The sequence below is a fragment of the Ischnura elegans genome, chromosome 8, assembly GCF_921293095.1.
Source record: "Ischnura elegans chromosome 8, ioIscEleg1.1, whole genome shotgun sequence".
NCBI classification, from domain to species: domain Eukaryota; kingdom Metazoa; phylum Arthropoda; class Insecta; order Odonata; family Coenagrionidae; genus Ischnura; species Ischnura elegans.
Genome location: NC_060253.1, coordinates 72069934 through 72091066, shown reverse-complemented (window position 1 = coordinate 72091066; position 21133 = coordinate 72069934). Strand labels below are relative to the sequence as shown.

General features: G+C 35.9%; 1 protein-coding gene across 4 annotated transcripts in view; it reads left to right on the top strand.

The window, feature by feature from the left end:
• Positions 1 to 7429, top strand: part of LOC124164004 (probable citrate synthase 2, mitochondrial) — a 53381-nt gene extending 45952 nt beyond the window's left edge. For 2 of the 4 annotated variants that reach the window (XR_006865925.1, XR_006865924.1), the window contains exons 10-12: positions 1790 to 1865; positions 6630 to 6809; positions 6998 to 7429. Coding sequence is in view for 1 of the 4 variants with exons in the window: in XM_046541155.1 (XP_046397111.1) it covers positions 1790 to 1846 (57 nt within the window). In the remaining 3 variants the exon portion in view is untranslated. Of the gene's footprint in view, positions 1 to 1789; positions 1866 to 6629 lie in introns of all 4 variants that reach the window. The other 2 variants (XR_006865926.1, XM_046541155.1) reach the window with 2 other exon arrangements.
• The last annotated feature ends 13704 nt before the right edge of the window (positions 7430 to 21133 follow it).

The window sequence follows — 21133 nt, the reverse complement described above, 5'->3', positions numbered from 1 at the left end:
GGCAAGGACTGCATATAGAGAGCCAAGGATATATTTTCTTTTAAGCCTTGGGCCACATTACCTGCAAATGGCAGTTTGCAATCAGGTTTCGTTCTTAAGTCATTGAGCTAAAGAAATGTAAATTATTGTTTCTTACAAGTCCAGTCTTCATAGAGAGCATACTTTTAAATACCTCTTAGATCCATTTTATTCATGATTTGCATTGGGATGATTTTAGAACATTCTTGCTTTGTTGAACATTGTGAATAATAATCGCTCTCATAAATGGGGATTTCATCGTACTTACCTGTGGTATGAATGCATGTGTTTTTTTTGTGGGACCTTAGGAGTGAGAGGTGGATTAATGAGGCAGAGGATCTCATAGTACAATTTTCAACGGAGTCACAGTATTTAGCATGCATGGAACTGAACAACTTACTTAGTAAGTGTGCCTTGGCAAAGTGACAATTGGCTTAAAGGAAGTAGCTATGACATTTGTGTGCCCCAGTGTCTTGGTGCCAATGGTTTGGTCTGAGAATATTAACAGGACCACAGTGCTGTTTTTGAGCTGACAATGACAGGACTACTACCACTACTTTGTCTGTCTCTTGGTTTAGACATTCCCTCTCACTCCCATCTAGTCTCCTGGCATAATCCTCTCATCTCCCATACAAATGGCAGCTTGCTGAATATTTTTTAGAAGTTGCTTTTGGTATGTGTGTTGGTCAATCTCATTAGGTCTGTGTGTTAAATGTGTCCAAGTATGGGTGTTTTTCCTCATGTTCTAGTTAACGATTATAAGTTAAGAAGGCAGTTAGGAACAGTCTGTCATGTTGCATATGATGTAAATTAATCATGTAATTCATAGTTTATTTATTTTGTAAAGAAAAAATATTTCAGCTGTATATGTTCTGCTTAAACATATTGCCATCATATGGAACATGATGCCTGGTTGCACTACTGTGTCTTAGCCAATTTTGTTTTGTAATTAAATTATTTTAGCTATTTGTCACATCATGGAATGTGGATGATATTCTCTACCTGAATAGCGCTATCATTCGTCACATCAGCTCTCTTGTTCCACAATTGGGGATCATGTTAGTTGAAGAAAGAGCTGAATGTTATGTAAGATCATCAGTCCTCCTTCCGAAAATAATATAGTTTAACTCCGGTGCCATCAGGAGACTGGACATTGTAAGCCATTGGAATAGATATACATAATTGTTCATTTCCCATGCAGTCAAAGAGCCTTATGCTATTATCCTATTTATAGGAGTAGCATGCAAAATAAAAGTTGAAAGGAGAGAGCACTGCCTTTTTTTTGTTTTTATTTCTCATTTATACCACATCTGCCTATAGTGGCAGGGCATTATGATTGTTTCCTTCCGATTTCAATTACCTTTATCAAACAAAAAGGTTTCTAAGGTCCTTTGCTCCTTAGATCAGTCTAGCCTATGCTAGTTCTTCACTTGTTGGTAGAGGTGAAAGGAAATTAAAGATGCATGGTGATGGGCAACACATAATAGGACTGGCCAATGACAATAGAAAACTTCTAACATTGTTTACCTATAGGGTCATGTGCAATATAGTAAAATGCCTGTACTGTAAAAAGAAGAAATTTGTGAGCTAATGCCACCTAGAAAAGTATTATTGAAATACGTGTCTGTGCATGTAAATATGGTAAATACTGTACTTGATTAGTAAATATATGACTTATTTAACTTTTACTTTTAGATGTACTTCTATTTCCAATATAACCCTGTTCTCCCCATCCTCACTGTTATGTTAATTTTGCATCTATTCATTGCAGGAAGCAGATAAATTAGAAGAATCAACCATTAAAAGAAGCAGTTTTCGACTGCATTGACCATGGGTTGTTTGATTTTGTGAGCTCAATGGCTTAATTTTTTTCATTTCAATATTTAATATTATGTTGGCAAGGACTAATTATTATCACTATCAATGTATTAGAAATCAAAATATAATTATAAAAGCATTGAAATTTCTATCAGCAAATACCGTTAAATTTACATCCTAAAAGTATACATGATATTTAAGCTACTGTATTTGTAATTTTGGGGTAAAGAGCATGCACTAATAATGGTTCAAGTAGTTAGCATGGTGGTGGATCATCTCAGTACATATTATCAGAACTAGACAATGAGGTGGAGGATTTTTTTATTCCTTTCATCTTTTCTAATTTCTAATCGAGGATGGTGGTAGCTTCAGTATGATAAGCATTCCTCTTAATGCTAAACGTTGTGTCAAAAGGTGAAAGAGTCATCTTTTCTTGGTTTATCACATCTTCATTTGCTCACAGTTAATGCTTGGTATCTTCATGGATGCACGTGCAGATTTAAATATTCATTGCGAATCGTGTCATTTAATATGGTCTTTGCTTATTCCATTGTACAGGTCCATTTCAATACATGTGGTCATCTTTCTCATTCAGTTTGAGCTGTCTCCAATCTGTACCTACATCCCAGGTTTCCTTATTATGGCTCTATCCAACATTATGTTCCCCTTATCCATTGCAATCCTTCCATTTTGGATCTTTTCAGGAGTGAAATAAAATTATGACCAAATTTAGGAATAAGGTTAAATAACATACCCTGCTTTTAATGTGTTAATGCTGGAACTTGATTTTATGGAAACAAACACCACATTTTATTACCTTCAACGTTGGCAAATTTTCTTGCTACATATGGTGGAAGCAGTCATTTAATCCAACTAATATATGTATCTGCATGATATTTCATTCTGACAACATTTTCGTCCGTGAAGGATAAAAATAGAAACACGTTACACTCGCGATATTTTTGTTTTCTGGGAGATGGAACAAGGTTTTCAATAATTTATTTCTTGAAACGAAAATGAAAATAATTGCCTTGTCCAAGAAATGATATGCATCAGGGAAAATTATGATAGAGATCTGTGCCGTATTTTATCAAATCTTATTTTTAATTGCTAAGCTTTTTGAATTTTGTTACCAAGATGACACATATTAAGTGATTCGCTAGCTAATAGTTAACATTCATTATTAGATGAAAAAATTATAATTATATCTTTCAAAGCTCTGTATTAGTTGTTTGGTTTGAAGCGAATTTCATGAATATGCAGATACTTCTTAATGAAGTCCACTTTTTGTTTGATATAGGAGAAAGTAATATTCATATGCTTTAACAAACTGATATCCTATTTGTATTTGCTTCATAACTTGACTGATGTGAGTGGAGATCAAGGAGTGCAAATCCCCCAAAAGTGTACACCAAAGGCCTACAAGAAGATGGAAAATGCACTTGTTCATGGATGGCAACTCTTTTAAGTGCTGAGCCTGTGCATAGGTTTAACTGACTTTCAGAGGTGCTTGTCCAGGTCAAACTGCCAGGCAGCTACAAAGAAGGCAGTGTGGGTAGCATTGTATTCCATCATTTGGCCCAAAAGCTTGGCGATTAGAGGCGATCACCCTCATTAGAAATATACGGTAAAAGTCCAAGTGCAATTACACCCATGTGAGACATGCATCCCTCTTTTGTAAGCGTAGGATTTTTTAAATATGGGACAACCTTCATTTTAATAGCTCGAGGTTTTTGGAACCTGAAAAATTTCGTCCAGTAAAAAAGGCACCTGGTACATAGGGTGCCATGTGCAGTGAGAATACTTACAGTCAGTAAAAAGAGATAGAGTACATATTATATGGATATGGTCAAGGGACTCAGCTACCCTTTTGGACTTCTGGGGGACAGCAAAGAGATGAGGAACTCGTGTGAGATGGGCACCCTCTGCTTTAACTATGATTCCTGGGAAGAAAGGTGCCTGTAGTACACAGGTTTGTACGGAATCTTAAATTCAGTTAGGCAACTCGAGGTTCAACTCTTTATCTATCCCACACACTAGATAGAGTTCACATGGCTTTTGCCCCCTCTTGTAGGCCTCTAGTCAACACAGTCAACTGGGCTGCTCCTCATTACTACTGGTCTGGAGCTCATTGATTTCCTACCAGAACGCTTCTAGAAAGGTTGAAATGGATGCCATGGAAGGTGGAGTAGATATGGCTACCACATCATGCATAGAAACTGCAGCCAATCTGCAAGGGGTTCAAAATTATTCCCACAATGAACACAGCTCTACCTTTAAATTGATTTGCCGAAGTTCTCAGCTGTGACACTGTCAGTATGGCGATCCGAATTTCATCGGGAAATAAACTACAAATAGATCTGTAAGCTGGAATTTATATTTGCAGTAATATAATTTATCTAATAAATAACTTTAAAAATTATTCTTTTTGGGTGCAACTTCTAAACAGCAAATATTGAGAATTCCGCTCTGAGTTCATTACCATGCTGTGGATGTATGTATTTGAAAACCAATTAAAACCAGCTTGAAGTGACATTATAAAGAAAGCTTCTAACGGACAGACTGGTGCCTCTTCTAGTCCCCTTTTTATCCTCCAAACTTTCATGGCTCTGCAGTCTCAAGTAGGCCCTCCCCATGTGAAAAATGAATATTCACTCCCTCTACCTTTTCTTTGATTTCATATATGGCTTTCTTGTTCGAAGCATTCAAAAATTATGGGTGATAAGCCCTGTCTTGTTTCACTCCTTTCCTACACCTTGCTTCTTCTCACTGTTACTTGGTTTTTGTATCAATTGTGGATGATTCTCCAGTCAATTTAAAGAACTCGAATTTCTTTTGGAATTCTAAGCATTGAAATCCAATCCACGTTGCCAAAGGCCATCTCTTAGTCCACTAATGTAACAAACGTGGGCTTGCTCTTTTCCATTCTCTTATCTATGAGCAGTCTAAGGGCCAATATTCCTTATCTTGTGCTGTTAGTTCAAGGTCTTTTCTCCTGCCATTTTAATTAGCTCCACTGGAACATCATCAATTCCTAATTATTACTCATCCGCATTATCTCTTACTGCAGTATCAAATTCTGATCTTAAAATTGGAGAAGCTGCATCTTATCGCACTGTAAACCCAGAATTCGCTCATCAAAATATGGTCATCCATTGTTTTCATCAATATGTCCCATAGAGGGTAGCATAGTTTTATGATGGTTATACAGATGTTATTTGAATGCATGTAAGAGGGTTACGCATGTAAGGTTCATCATAGTGTGAATGTGGTATTAGCAGGTGGATTATGAGGTTTTGCTGTGACAAATTATACTTCTCTCATCTATCTTTTCTCATATAAATATTTTGCATGAGTGATTATTAACAGATGTTTAACTGAGCCAAAGAACCGTGTTAATCAAGTCTCATAAACCCACAGTCATAGATGATCACATCATTCTTATATTCTCACAGCTTAGAATTGGAAAAAATACTGAGATATGTGTGTATCTCTGCCATCTTCGTATAATGCTAACTATGTATGTATAACCATTAGAATGTCCCTTATTTCCCAACTTTAAAGATTTTGAGCTCTCACTCTCCAACTTTTTTAAGTGTTTCTAAAATATGCATGTATCTACTCAATTCTAATGAGATTGAAGTATTCTAACCTCTGCCAAATAAAATGCTAAGTTACATTATAAACATACCCAGATTTGCCGTGCTGTATCACGCTTGGGCCTTATAGTGTCAATTTGAATCTCTTAATTGTATCAAATGCCTAATTGGATAGCTACTCCAGTGTATTAAATTGGAATAATCCCAGGCAGGCCTTTAGCAAGAAATATTCTTCAAGTGAGAGCTAAGATGGTATCCAAGTAACGTATATGTATTGATATTTTGTTGCCAATTCATACTCATCGGAAAACTGCTAATTTCATTAAATCAGCTATATATTTCACCTGCTTAATTTTGAAAGTTTAATTTATTGTTGGTTGTCGGCAGACGTAATGATATGTAACCATATTAGAAAATAGATACCCTTGAGCTAGTGGTCTCCTCAGCAGGTATGTATAGAGGGTTCGCCACATGGAAAAAAGTTTCCCGTTTCTTGATTTTTAAATGTATATTTTCCATAAGTCGATACTTTTTTTAATAAAATAATTAATATAAAAGTGCTGAGAGTGGAGCAGACGTACATTTTCTCATTCAAAGATTGACATTACTTTGTTAAATTGAAGCTCTTTGATATCTCTGCTTAATGAATTGGATTTAGGTCAGTAACTGTTGTATGTAAAAAACGCTTAAAGCTTTGAATTATAAAATCCCCATTTAAACTTCTCATTCAATATGGCATAGGTTGACTCTCCGATTGAGGCAAATTTTCATATTTTAGTTCATATAACCAAAAGGAAGAAGGTGAGATTACGCCTGACCTGATGATTACGTCCAACGTTGAAACCATGGTCGTGAACAAATATTAATGTGAAAGTACAAAGTTCTTTTTAATTTAACAGGTTCTATTTTCTGTGCATGCATTCGCACAAGTGGGTTGGTTACACGGTGCATTTTGGCGTTTATTCTCGTATTCATACATTTAGACATTAAATGTGCATGTTAATGTACCATGCAAACAGGTCTTTAAACCATAGCAAAATCATTCATCTAAGGATTTAAACCTTTTCCATCGATGTAAGTCCCAGCTTGCTAAATATTCAGTGTGCAAACGTAAGAAAAATAAAACCAAATAAATGACCATTCATGTTGTATTAAATGTTAATATTTCGTGTTCCTTTCCACTTATCTCTTCAGCATTCATAAGGACATGCAAAACAAGTTCTGTGGAGGGATTGTAGGAGGAGACAAAATATTGGTGGATTCTGAAAAATGTCATTATGGAGTAATGGAGACAATAATAGACAAGACCAAGGAAGAGGGCTCTCTGCCTCCAGCATTTAATGGTGGAAGTTATACGTGAAGGGCAGAATATGAGTTGAGTTCTTTTAGCTTTGGACTTATTTTACTTTTTACCATTACCTTCAGCTCATTCAGCCATCATTATGTGCTCTAGTACATCTTGCTCAAAATAATAATGCTACTTATATATTTAATGAGTTCTTACTCAGGGCTCATTCTACTTCAAGTGCAATGACTAAAAGGTATTTTATTTTTGACACTAGGGAAGAGATTTTTCCTTTGGACTTCAGCTGTGCTGTTTGGATAATGGGTAGTCACAAATGTTTGCTGCTGGTTGAAAACCTAGAGATACATGTCTTACCCATTCCCATTTCAACTTAAATTGCTACTATTTGAAGGATAAGGTCTGACCCAGGGAGCAAGAAGAAAATGGTGTATGAGCAATGCAGAAGTCTTGATCAATGATCAGCTCTGCCTGAGCTACTCCCTTATTTTAGATCTCCATTCACCTAATATCATACTCCCACGTGTACTAGTTTGATATTGCTCTCATTCTTAACCAAATGCATTGCTTCCACTTAGTGACTCCTGATACAATGACCACTTTTTGCAAGGCAAGCTAGGAAAAGCAGCCTGAGTTATTTTTTGATTATTGTGCATTTTCAAAATAAATAATTAAAAATTTACCACAGTTATGCTTGCTTATGATTGAGCATATTCCTGACCCTTAACTCTCTTTCTAACGTACAATCTTGGGATTAGAAGCAGCCAAAAGTTTTGGTTAAGTAGTTGAAAAGGTAGGAGTTGCATAAACTTGTATTTCCTGGCATTATACTTAATCAAAGTGTGACTTCTAGTTTACTGGGAGAGTATTTGAAATGAAAAATTGGATCCCAATTCACATCCATGCAACTTGAAATGGGTCTTAGTAGTGGAGCGTGTAGGTATAATGTTCAAATCACTGGCTTCATGTTATGGTTAACCTTCAGCCACCGGATTTAAATCCCAAGTGGTTACATTTCACTGCCAAAATAAATTCCAACCCTATAGTACTTGTGTACCCAGCTGCCAGGCACTTAATGGAGCTTATTTCTGCTCTGCTAGCTAGGTAGGCATTTAAAGGTACAAACACATGAAAATTATGCGTGGTGAGAAACCCACTTTAAATTGCTCTGTGCATAAATCATTGAACCATCAGTTCACTCAAGTGAACAAATATATCTAGGTGAAGGTCCGTTCATCCATGCTGCACAGGGAGGACAACTAAGGTCATCATTAGCCTTAAATGGAAGACACACTCCATCTGAATAAGGCCAGTAAGCTTCAAGAAAACTTTAAATGATCATCTTTTAAGTCTTATAGAATTTTTTGAGATTATCAAGGCATTTATTGTTGTATGAACTGCCATTCGAGCAGCATGAAAATAACCTGATGCCTGACAATGGCCCTCCCCCCGGCCATATAAAAATAGAAAAACACAATTATTTTCGTTCATTAAAAAAAAATATTTTTTTTAAATCAAGAATTTACAAAATTATTTTTTTAATAAATGAAGTTTTTTCGAGTACGAAAAGAGTTTAAATTAGTTTAAACCCCATTATTTAGTACACTGTTTTTAAAAAATTCCCCCCTCCCCCGGTTTTGGATCCCCCCTGAACAAAATTCCTGACTATGCCACTGTTGTCTTATACTCTCTCTTTGAATGCTGAAGCATACTTATGTACTAATATGGTGGAGAGGAAGAATGTACCATAGATGTCAAAGGGAAGAAAGGCTGTGAGCTGTTGAGATTCTGAGGTCACAAAAGTGATAATGGAACACATGATGATGACACAGTGGTGGGGTGGAGATGGTATGAAAGCCAAAAACACTAAGAAAAATTTCACCTCGACCGGGAATCGAAACACAGACCATCTGCTTTCCAGGCAGATGCTCAGGCCACGGAGCTATACAGGCTATTCTTATATCCAGTGTTTATATATATACATATATGAATATATCTTTTTTAGATAAATTAAACTTCTTGCCCTGGGGTGGGCATATAGAAACAGTTATACAGAAAAAATGAAAGGAGGGAACTTTCGGGGAATAGTTACTTCGAATTTTCGATGGGACGCAGCCCATCTTTTTCAAGTGAGAAGAGTAGATGACGTACATGGTGATTATTTTTTAAATTTTTAATTGTTTGATTCTTAATATTTTCCATGTTTATTTTTCATGCAAACACTTTTTCTACAGGTATTAGTTTAAAAAAGATGTATCCATCTTCGTATTGAGGCTCTTTTCTCTGAGAGAGAGGAATTGTTCATATTAATTGAAAACACCTTCTACAATGTTTAACGTTGCTTATTGTCACATATAACAATTATCGTGACATATTATAGTTTCTAAAGTTGGTGCCCCACACTTAAGTCTCCAAAATAACATTCATGTAAGATGCAGAGGCTAAGTGGGTAAAGCCCTGGACAATGGACCAGGTTTGATTGAGCATTTAAATCTGAGTGAGGGGATTGGACGTACCCTACTGAAATTCATACAGTGAAATTTTCATTAAGAATGTTGTGATAAATTGAAGGTACCCCAAGAAAAGTAACTTATTTCCATGAATGTGAGGAATTAATGCATCTTAGGCTTGATTAAGAGCGAGCCTTGAAGTCACCAATCAATCAAGCCTAGGGCCAAAGTCATGGTGGCCCTAAGAACTTGCCTAGGGGATCAAGAGAGTTCAAGTACTTTTGACACAATGTGAAATTAAAAATTTACCCAAGCTAAAAATACAGCAAAACCTGCCAAAATATCCATTTCCATTCAATGGTCATCTTTCTTATTTTACTCTTTATTTTTCCCCAGTTCTGGCCTCTTCTGGCAGGTTTTTCTACACTCTGAAGTGGGAAAATTTAAGATAATATACATTTTTTTGAAGATAGAGTGCAGGAATATTCTCAAATTTGGGAACTGAGAATGATTAGCTCCTTCCTGCCACTGCCCCTGGGTGAAAAAAGCATGAGTTACTGCATTCATCTTGAAGTTTTTCAAGCTACTCAGTCCTTTAACCTTAAGGTTAAATTAAATTAATTAATTCTTTAGTACACATTTGCTTCAGTATTCATTCTTATTCCTGTCTCCTTTTATTGCCTAACTTACAAAGTGACTATGCTCCTCTTGAACTTGTACCTTCAGTTCCCTGGCGTGTTTTCTTGTGTCCTTCATTTTCTGCCAGAAATACTTATCTCTCGATCTTCCATGGAAAAATTTTCCTTCCATTTGTCTCTCCATTATATTTATTTATTAATCACTATCTTATGATGTGGTGTATTCACCTGGTCCTTCTTTGGCGTACGGGGTTCCACTGTTCTCTTTTGTCTCTAGTTCTTTGGTACATATAACTCCATTTATTCTTAACAACATGAAATTGAACAATTTTAGGCATTTAAGGAAAAAATAACTATTAAATTCATAAAGATTAAAATTTTAGATAAAATTTTGGGAGGGGTCATGGCACCAGTCACCCCTTTAAACCTGTTCCTGTCCCTGCGCCAAATAATATTTTATCTAAAAATGCATTCAAATAATAATGAATACGACAGAGTATCTCTGCCACCTGTGGACATGCCCTTGCACATGATTCAATATATATAAAATTAGATTCATGAGCGTACCCAGGCAGGGGGGGAGGGGCAGCTGCCCCCACTAGAAGCAAAAATAGCTTAAGTCTTTTAGCAAAATCAGTACTGAATTGAAACGAAAGTATTCAACAAATTTTCTTTAAACCCACAAAAATATATATACTAGCATAAGATATGTAACTAAAATAAAACTATTTTTTCAAGGAAATAATCTCATAAATTCCATGGCTTGCCCTCCCCCTAGTTGTGATCCTGGGTACGCCCTTGATGAGGTTACCGTACGATTTTTCTTAATTTCGAGGGAGTCGGGCTTCCCCCTTATATACGTCCGTTCTACTATTCAGGATGCATAAAGTTGCCTACTGTTCTAGGATACGGGTTCATTTTTTGTGCAAAGAGGAAAATCAAGCGATGCATTAAAGAAACGGCGTGAAAACTTATTTTTATAAAGTAATGACATGCGTAGGGTTAGGAGACGTCGGATTTACCAAAAAATAACTAGCGGTATATTTCCGTTAAAACTTTTACTGGCCATTACTGACTGATCTCTAAAGCTTTAATTAAGAGGTATTTTCTTAATAGACCGTCATGAAATATGCATTAAATCCCACACTGGAATTGGAGCCCACCAAGTTACCAAGAAAAGTTTACTTTTTCCTCTCAACAGTGACTGTGACCTACTCGAGTCGCATGATGAAGCGTGTGGTCGAAGATAATGGAAAGAATCAGAGTCCTCTAGATTGCTCTCTCAACACTACTCTCTCATCATGTCGAGTCGTCGCATAGGCTTCCACTATGGCAACCACGACGTCCGCCATTTTCGGTGTAAATACTCCGTTTTCCCATAAGGAGATGTGGTAAAATTTCTTCGTTTTTTTGGTAAGCGAAGAATGTTGGTAATTTTCGGATAGGTGATATTGATTTTCGAAACCTTCAGTAACATAAGTACAAATTTTCTAGGCATGACAACAATGCAAACGGCGAAAATAAAGGTAAAACCAGGGCAAAGGCTAAACGTATTACGACCTGATCGAACCCTTGTTTTAATGGGTTGACACCCAATTGCGCTAAATAATCACTGAAAATACTATTAACGGAAACTCTTACCCTCAATAAAAAGGCTCTTTGCAAAATATGTACTGACACAAGCAATTCCGCCGCGAGTTTAATGACTGAAATCTGATAGTAGGACAGCGGGTAGATGGGCGTAACCAGCTGGAGACGGCCTTTCAGCGGCGTAGTGCGGTGGGATAGGACCCCCCTGTCCCCCGGACAATATGAAAACACAGTTACTTTGATTAATTTAAAAAACAAAATATTGAGAAATGACGAGTTTACAAAAGATTTCTTTGACAAATAGTTTTTTCGATCATTAACCCGAACGAAATTCCTGGCTACGCCCCCCCCTTAGAAGCGAAAAGAAATTAAGCTCGTAACGAAACTTTTAAAGAAATTATTTAAAAACTTATATTCGCATAAGACAGGTAACAAATTTAAGTCATTCTCTTCATTGTATAGACCAATAAAACGCTGTCATAATTTACTTACAATTTTGACTTCTTCATTCTTTGCAAAAATGTTACTACTTGAAAGACCACGACATGTCCTCCTTGCTTTGATCCTGGGTACCAATGGAGCAGCGAGGGGGGTTATGGGGGATAAATTCCTCCCCCATAGAGATCAGAGAAATTTTTAATTTTAATCCATTTTACTTAATTGGATTAATATTACTAATAGAATAGTGTAAGGACTAATAAAATATCCCTCAGAAAGCCATAAAACTCACCATTTATCTTAAAATTCGCCAATTTACTAATCTCGCACTGACCGCTTATCCTGGAGGGTATTCCGTTCCCCCACACACCCTGGTATTAGTTGCACCTAAACCCACCCCCCCAGATCTTTAAGTACTACCTGGGCCCCTGCAGGGTACTCACATGGATGGATGTGCTCAATACCAAATGCCAATGATAGAAACAGACAAGAGGGCATATCTGTTCCAATGATAGTAGTATCCAGCGGTCTGGGGTCCTGATGGGGGGAATTCGGAGGTCTTCCTTGGAAAATTTTAGGGAACTGCATGCCCGAAAATGGATTTTGACAATATTCTCGCTCTTAAATAGTAGATAAAGTTAATAAAAAATACTATGAAAATTGAGAAAATTAATAATTTATTATGGAGCTGATATCTCTTTAATGACTTTGTCCCAGAAACAGCACTGAAATCTAAAAAAAGAAACTAAATACAATCTTTCCAAATAACCATTCCAAATAAGCACTTGCAGTTTTTTTTTACCTTCTGGACACCTAACTCACTTCATTTAATTTACAATGAGTATGCAGTAAAGAAAGCAACCAATGAACACAAAACTTTTTATAATTACAAAAAATATTGGTGCAAGTAACCTAAGTAATGAATATCTTTTTTTAATTACACCTTTGATATCCCCTCAAGATGGAGCAGGGCCCCCCTAAGCTTGGGTGACTCAGAGATTGCAAACCTGGCAGGCCCGTCCTTGTACCCAAATAGCAATGCAAGCCGGAATCAGGCTTGCAGCAACCTAGAAAAAACAAACTTGAATCACGGTTTAACAACTTGCTTATTATCATCCCTATGCAAGCCCTTCCACTGTTTACTGCATTACTAATTGAAAAAAAATTTAATAACTACAAGCCTAGGTGAACCACTGGGGTCTTTTCCTGGGAAATAAGTCCTTGGAATAGAGAACACATAGCAAAAGAAAACAATTCTAAAATGAACATCCATACAATTCCTTGAAAAGTAAAAGTAGAACAAAATCTAACAGGGGATCATGTCAGACCATTCTCAAAAAAACCTAGTACGTACACTAAGACGCACTCTTGCAATTAAATCAACACAAAAAATTTGTGGGATACAATGAATGAATGCCTAATAACACAACATAGCTCCGTGAACAGTTAATTGTGATTAATAACAGCAGTAGGTAATACTTAACTAGACATATAAAATTAACTTCTACAATCTGAGTTGACACAAGGGTACTAACTTTCAAATTCCAAGCAGACACATTTGGTAAAAAATTTATTTATGACTGAAAAAGAGATCATTTCTCCCATAATATCCCAATCCCAGATAAGATATTTGTGATTATAAGCAATTCCCATCTCTGCTTAAGGTGAAATGAAGTGAAACATAAGATAAATAAAGAAGAACCAAAGTGCTCATATTAAGGCCAAAATGCCTAATATATACCGGGGCACTAATGTAGGAATAAAATTCAATCTATATATGACATGAACTATTTTTGTTATTAATCCAAAAACGATTACTGAAGTCTTTTATGACCAGGACACAACTCCTCTAATGGCATGCCCATGCATTTTGTAACAAAACACTCAAAAGTATATGATAAGATATGGAAATAAGTCTTCCTTCTTAGTTAGCTTCAAGTCAGCTAGATTGCTATGACTTTTGTCAACAGCAGGCTCCTCATTTAGTCCACTCTTGTCTCAATTCAATTCCGTGAAAGATTTACAACAGGACATCTCTGTTAACCTAACTGAAATATGCCATGGAATAAAATACAATTTCCATACACTTAGGTATCAATATCCTTAAATTGGAGATTAATGTGAATGACATCCATATCTTAGTAGCCATTTTTTACATCCTCATCATATGCTTAGGATAATTAACATAATTATAGAATGATTTCCATACGTCTGCATAATAGTTACAAAAATTTAACATGCATGAATCACCTAAGTTTATTCATGAGTCCTTTGATGTGATCTCATGTGTTCTCTCTAAACAAGTGGACTAGTAGTAGTACTGTATGGGAATAAATGTGAAAAATGGCTCTTAATCTTGACAATATGTTAAGCAAAGGTAAATACATTTTTTAAAGACCGAACCATGCACCTTTTAGAAGTGATGTAAGAATCTTTCTCTTACTTGAAAAAGTGTTCTTGGAAATCATTCCTGCAAATTAAGGACTTCTAAGGATATTTAAACAGAAAGATCTGATACTAGGTGGTAAATTATAATAAACTTTGCTCTTTTCATGCCAAAATAATGAAATATCTGATGTAACAGTTGATTTTATATCTCTATATAAGACAACTTAATGCAAACATGTTTCACTAGAATGTGTAAAGCCGTCAACAATCCACATTAACCACGACTCAACTGGTAGATAACCAAGTATTCATGGTATAAACATTATACATATTGGTAATGATAAAATGTGTATATGCCAAAGAGGGATATATGCAATAAGAACTGATTAGTCATCGTATCAACACACAACAAACAAAGAGGGAAAAACCACTTAACCAGGCCAAATATACCCATGTCAAAGCATTAGAATAAAGGTGCTTCCATGCTATTGAATAGATTGAGAATTCCATATCAGCAACTCATCTTCAAATTTGATGTAAAGAACTCAAAAATGTAACCACTTATGTGAATTACCAGAGTAAAGCAATGGAACAGGTAGTTAAGAGGTAATCATTTAAAAAAATTACTCTTGTATAAAATACATCAAGGCCAGGTAAACACTGACAGAAGTGATGCTCTAATAACTAGCTATGTGGAGCAACATCAAACACTTGCTCATAAATAAATAATACAGATGACACCCCATGGAATCAGTTTTAACATAATAGAAGTTCAATATGATTTAGACTGAGTGTTGAACTTGAATATAGAAAAAACAAAGAAAAAGTTAGAAAATTTATGAAAAAATACATTTTGCTACTCCAGATATATTCTCTCATTAAGCAAAATACATGGTGACACCACAATGCCAATGCAGAAGATGATTGCTGTGAATATAACGCTGCACATGCTTCTTCTGCTTAGGTTATTTGGACATGAAATGCAGTAATTGTATCTTATCATTGTAGAAGTTGTTCCATTATATAGCCATCAATTCCAAACATGATACAACAGGCAGCATTGAATCTGGAACAAAGGAATAATCTTGGTGACATCAACTGAGTGAACTTGAGTAACATATAAGAATAAAACAAATCACCACTGGTATTCACATAACATGCATTTCAATTTAATGCACAATATATGCACTGCAGAACACCTTGGTAAGAGGACTATCCACTTAGAAAATAAAAAAAGCTAATCCATACAATATTATGGGCCAAATTCAGTACCAAAATATTCTTAAGCACTCCACTTAGGAGGATCTGAATTCAAGATATTGCCCACCCTGTTCCTCTAAATGATGCAACAAGATGATGAGCCCAGGTATGAAGAAACATTTATGCACATTATTGAATAAGACACTCAAGTTTAATGCAATAGAAGCATAATTATAATAGCATCCAAAGTATATTAATCAAGAAACGATACTGAATTTCAAAGTGTCAGAATGACTTTAGCAAACACGATGGTAGTTCTCAAATCAGACAGTCACCAAAACAGCTTAACATAAGAGCAACCAGTGACTCCATTTAATTAATATTACTACTAAGTATTTTGAAAACACTTTTTCAATGTAAAGAAGCAATTTGGATGCTATGGAAGTAATGAAAAATGGTATAACTGAAAAATTGTCCCAATATAAGCAAAGGCAATGTGAAAAAGAACTTGCAATAGATATAGTTTAATCTTACATTCAAGAAAACTTGTCAATTTGAGAAGCTACCTTATTTGATAGATGATAAGCATTAGCAAAGACTGCATGCTTATTTTACAACAAATGTGCCGATTTCTCAAAATATAATAGATGAATGAGAATGTTAACAAATAGTCATTTAAAAATATACACATGTAGTCATATCTCAGCAAAATACCAAGTCCAGGTGACATGTATGGAAGATAGGAAAGAAATGACTTACACCACCTAAAGACAATAAAATGAGGCATAATAGAAACAGACAAACTATGTACAAGAGATTTTAGAAGTCCATGACTCAGGGTAATATAGGTGCTTATGACATGAATAAACACACAAATAAAGACATGCTCAAAATCTCCAGCTCATAAGACTGCATTTAGTCTTCAAAAAACACTTAACCTATCCTAAAAACAAGACCTTGGATTCATCCAGCCTTCGACTATGCCAAACATGAATTACACACAGGTGATTTTTTCCAAGGAAAACTATCGAGAAACCACTGGTCAATGATTTTGGTTTCAAACAAAAAATTTGCATCATTTCACATTTTAATATAGCATTGAAGTACTCTCTCAAAGAAGTAAACAAATAGGACTTTAACAATGAAAATAGCAATGAGGTACTTCTTCATTAATTACTAAAAAAATCCTCTTTATTTTCTTCCTTTAGCCGCAGTAAGTTCAAATATTGTATCACAAAATGAAGGTAGTTTCAAAATCATTTGAATTGTCAATATCAGCAATGTTTTTGATTTGTAAATTAGTTCACAGACCCCAAGAATACAATGAAGCTATGAAGGGAAAGTAGAGATATCACTTGCTTGTGCATGCTTGCCACGTCTTACTTTGTACAAACGTGAACCAATAATTAAAGAGTATGTTTAATTACCACTTCCTTTTGATAATAATACTTCAGGCAGCGCCTGACACTGAGAACCTAAACTATTGAATGGACGATGAGGATACATAAATGCTTTGTTGATGCCATTCCCTAATAAATGCCCTGGCATCACTATCAATCCACCAGTTGTTTGTAAGAAACATTTCCAATGAACCCATTTATAAAGGGATCGATAGTACTTGTACAATCATATTTTTACAGCCTAGAGCTAATAGGTAATTGTCTCTCAGGCTGGTTAATAATCTAAACAGGACAGCCGTTAGCGCTACTTTTGAATAATTTCATAATAGGGAAATTGCATACTTTTTATAAACAGTATGCTGATATACTACAGTAAACACTTAGTACCGCAATATACTTTTTTCCGCTTAAAATTCAGTTTTTACCCTAGAAAATGACTCCCAAAAGTCTCCCGAGTTTCGCGGGCTAAAAAATACCGCCCCCACTAATCTTTGGCCGTGACGTCATAGTTCAGTACGAGTCCAAGATCCAAGCCCAGTAACTGCAGGTTTGGAAGAGCCACGTTGCGTTTAAAGGAGAACATGGCTGAAATAAGGAAAAATTACAAGTGGTGCATTGTTCCTCTGTGCAATAACACCCCAGAAAAAAATTTCGTCTGCATTCCCACGGAGGAAATTAGAAGAAAAGCCTCGATGCACGCCGTCTGTCGGGATAAGCGTTACGGAAAAATAAGAGTATAATAATCGGAATGATAAACCCGTGCGCTATGTGAGCGAAGATAACTTTAATATAAATAATATTTCCATATTTCATTGACTGAATAACTTGAAACTGAGATTTTTCGATAATTCGGCCGCCGTAGAATAAAAACTCAACTTCACAACAAAAATCGAGATAGGTGTTTCTCGATGGTTATGATGGACTCAAATTATTTATAGCACTTGTTCAATTTCAGTTACGGAAGGACATAGAAAATTCCATGATGTTTAAAATCAAGAGAGGAAATATGAAAATACAGAGCAACGTTGATCCTCATTCATTCGAGTGCCAGCCAAGAAGACAGCGTTTTCTTCTACTGTCGGCGTCAAAATGATGTGCCGCAGTACTTTGCAAATTTATACCCTGGCTTCACTGCATGCTATAATAATGAACTATATGTCACTTTAAAGGAAATTTTATCCTAAATTCTGATTTATTTTATTACAAAAAAATTGAAAAATGTATAGACACGGCCAGTGCAATATAAATGACTCCGCGCACCGAAAAATTAGCCGTTTTGTCAACTTTATGAACTTTGCAACTCAACCTAAGGAAAACTACTACGTCTACAGCATTCATCTTCCACATTAATTTACACTCGTCAGTGCGGATTAATAAAATGGCTTTTGGGTACCTATTTTTAGAACTTATATTTTGTTATAAATTAATGAAAATATTTAAACATCGTTTTGTCCCAAAGATAAAGGAAGTTGTAGATGGAAAAAGAATGGAATCCAGAGGTGGTCACAAAAAATGAATCGCAGCATTCTTTGATTTTATTCTACGCCGGCTTGCTTTTCAGGAAAAGTTGAGTCACAATGAGGAATGTTCCGCGGCCCTTGATTTGGAAACTGTGGAGATAGAGGAAGACGTGTGGATCAGCAATTTCCATTTAGTTGGTTGTCAGGATAAACCAAGGATCCATTTAAAGGTTGTTAGGCTATCGTATAAAGATAGGACTGATGTGCACCACAGGGGAAATGGGATGTTTGAGGGAAAGCCAAACCCAAAGTTGTCCAAAGAATGTGCAGTTCTATATGTTGCTCTTTCCCAGTTAAAACCAAATAGAAATTGGATTGGGATGATATTTTCACCACGGGTTCCAGTGATAGTGAGAGTGCAGGTGATCATGGCCATCGTCGAAGGTCATCCCTCTAGGATTTCCGATACGGAATTTTTAAGTGACAACCGATCGCAATGACGATGAGCTCGCCTTTAGAGTAGGTTTAAGATATATCGTGAGAAAAGCTCCCAAAATGTATTAAAGACTCTGTTTGGAAAATATTAAAATTTTAATGTTACATTTAGGAAGGCCTTCTAATTACAAAAGTAACTTATTAACACCTGAAGACGTTGTATTTATTCGAAATATTAGACGTTATATTAATCGAAATGCGATTGACCGATTCTTTCTGCAGAATAGGAAGTGGTTTCGGGGTTTTGAGTTACAAGATGGTAGATTGTGTTGGAAGTTCGTCTATATTATCGCTACTAAATTGAAACATTAATAGTCTGGCTTCCTCAGAGCTTCCTGTCGCCCTCCAGGCAAGGTATTTTTAAGTTGAAAGTATCATCGACAGCTTCGAGGTGGAAATAAGTTCACCGTAAGACTCTCTACCGGACTGCCAAAAGAATACACATTTCACATGAGTATACGCTTTCGCCAATGTTATACGCAAGTCTCACTTTGTTATGAACTATAAAACATTTCAGATGCACATCGGTTGGATCCTTTAATTGCGACGATGTTGCCCGGGCGACCACCATATCGAATTCCCATCGTAAAAAATGCCCCAGATATGATACGCTAAATTTTTTTCGCGTATAGAAGCCGATATTCACTTTTAACATTGTTTCTTATGGGATATATGTTTCGATTAACGTCATTTCGTTTATCGTCACATTCTACAGGAACGTTAAACGAGGACTCACTGTACTGGAACTAAGAAATGCCTCACAACCAAGCCGTCGCTTGTGTCCAAATGCCTATGCTGCTTCCTTCGCTTCCTCGTACTGAACTATGACGTCAATTTGCCGCTAGCCAATCATCGGGCGTTTTCGAGTCCCACTCGTATTTGAAAATTCTCTTGAACTTTAATGAATAAAATATCGCTAACGACATCAAAAAGTAATAAAACCTTTTCACTGTGAAACGCAAACATGTATTTCTACATGATTTTGAAGCTCACAACTGTTTCTGAAATGTATGCAAGTTCCCTATTTAATCGTCATAAGAAGAGATAAGTGGGCAGTGAAACTTGTGCGTAGGTATGTGGGTGACAGCAAAGGACGATGGAATTGAAAATGCTACTCAAGATGAACAAAAGAAAACAAAGCCCAACAACCAGATGACTGATAGACAATAACCCAATTGAACGGTGCCACAATACTTCGTTATCACCAATAATAATACCGTTCATTACAATGCACTGACACTGATAACATCATAAACACACTCTCAGCAAATGCCAATAGTATGAATAACAGAACAACCTTAATACGTACATACCACACTCGATGGCTCTTCAACTTCAGCAAAGGAAAAGACTTTCAATTCAAGACGGGCAATCGAATATTAGAGGTCTCCTCTTGGTGTAATAGGCTTCGGACGATTCGCGACGCCGAAAATCGTCGGAACATCATTGGGTTTTTAATATTTTCCAGCCTCTCTTCCGAGCGGATTCAAATTTTGATTCGTATAAGTGCACCTGTGGTAAGGAAAACTCGCAGGAAAATGTTTTCATAATGATTAAATGGCTAAATAAATACATGCATGTAATATATGTTGACTATAATATTAATTAAGGAAGGTTTCGCGGCTTATATAAATCGCATTAATTACAAGGTGTAAAATCCAAAATGGATTCGAATGCAATTACCTACAAACATTCGTTACCAACAACATATACCTAGTTCCAAAAGGGACATGAATATTACATGATTTCAGTAAGTCTTTAATGAAAACTGGTATCATTGATTGTATCACACGTAAAGTTCCTCACGATATTTCAAACGTGAAAGCACTTATATGTTACAGGTATAACTTTCAAGGACACTTACAAGAATAACTTTCACGCGACGAAATAATAACAACCTACCACATTCCATTGTGTGAATAAGTTGCGTATTCTAGTTTATTGTTTAATTTAATTAATTGAATGTAGCACGGGTTAATTGTATCAGTATTACGGCACTATCAAAGTTTAAAAACCATTGACACAAATAACCTTAAACCTATACATGAAAAACTCTCAACAATAGCAGGAATTATTATGCACTCTTTTCTGTTTACATTACGTATACAACGTAAAACTGATTGGCAAAGGTATTAATCTTTGAAGTAAATCACAGCCTTTCATCAAATTATGCCGAAACTAAGTAAGAACTTGATCTTCATATGAATAATTACCCAATACATTGAATTACATCAACTTCTAACTCACCTCACAAATAGTGGAAGACGGCTACGGTTGCCACTCATCCATCCCCCACATTTGTAGCCATTTAGCCCTTACCTGAGGATTACAAGGAA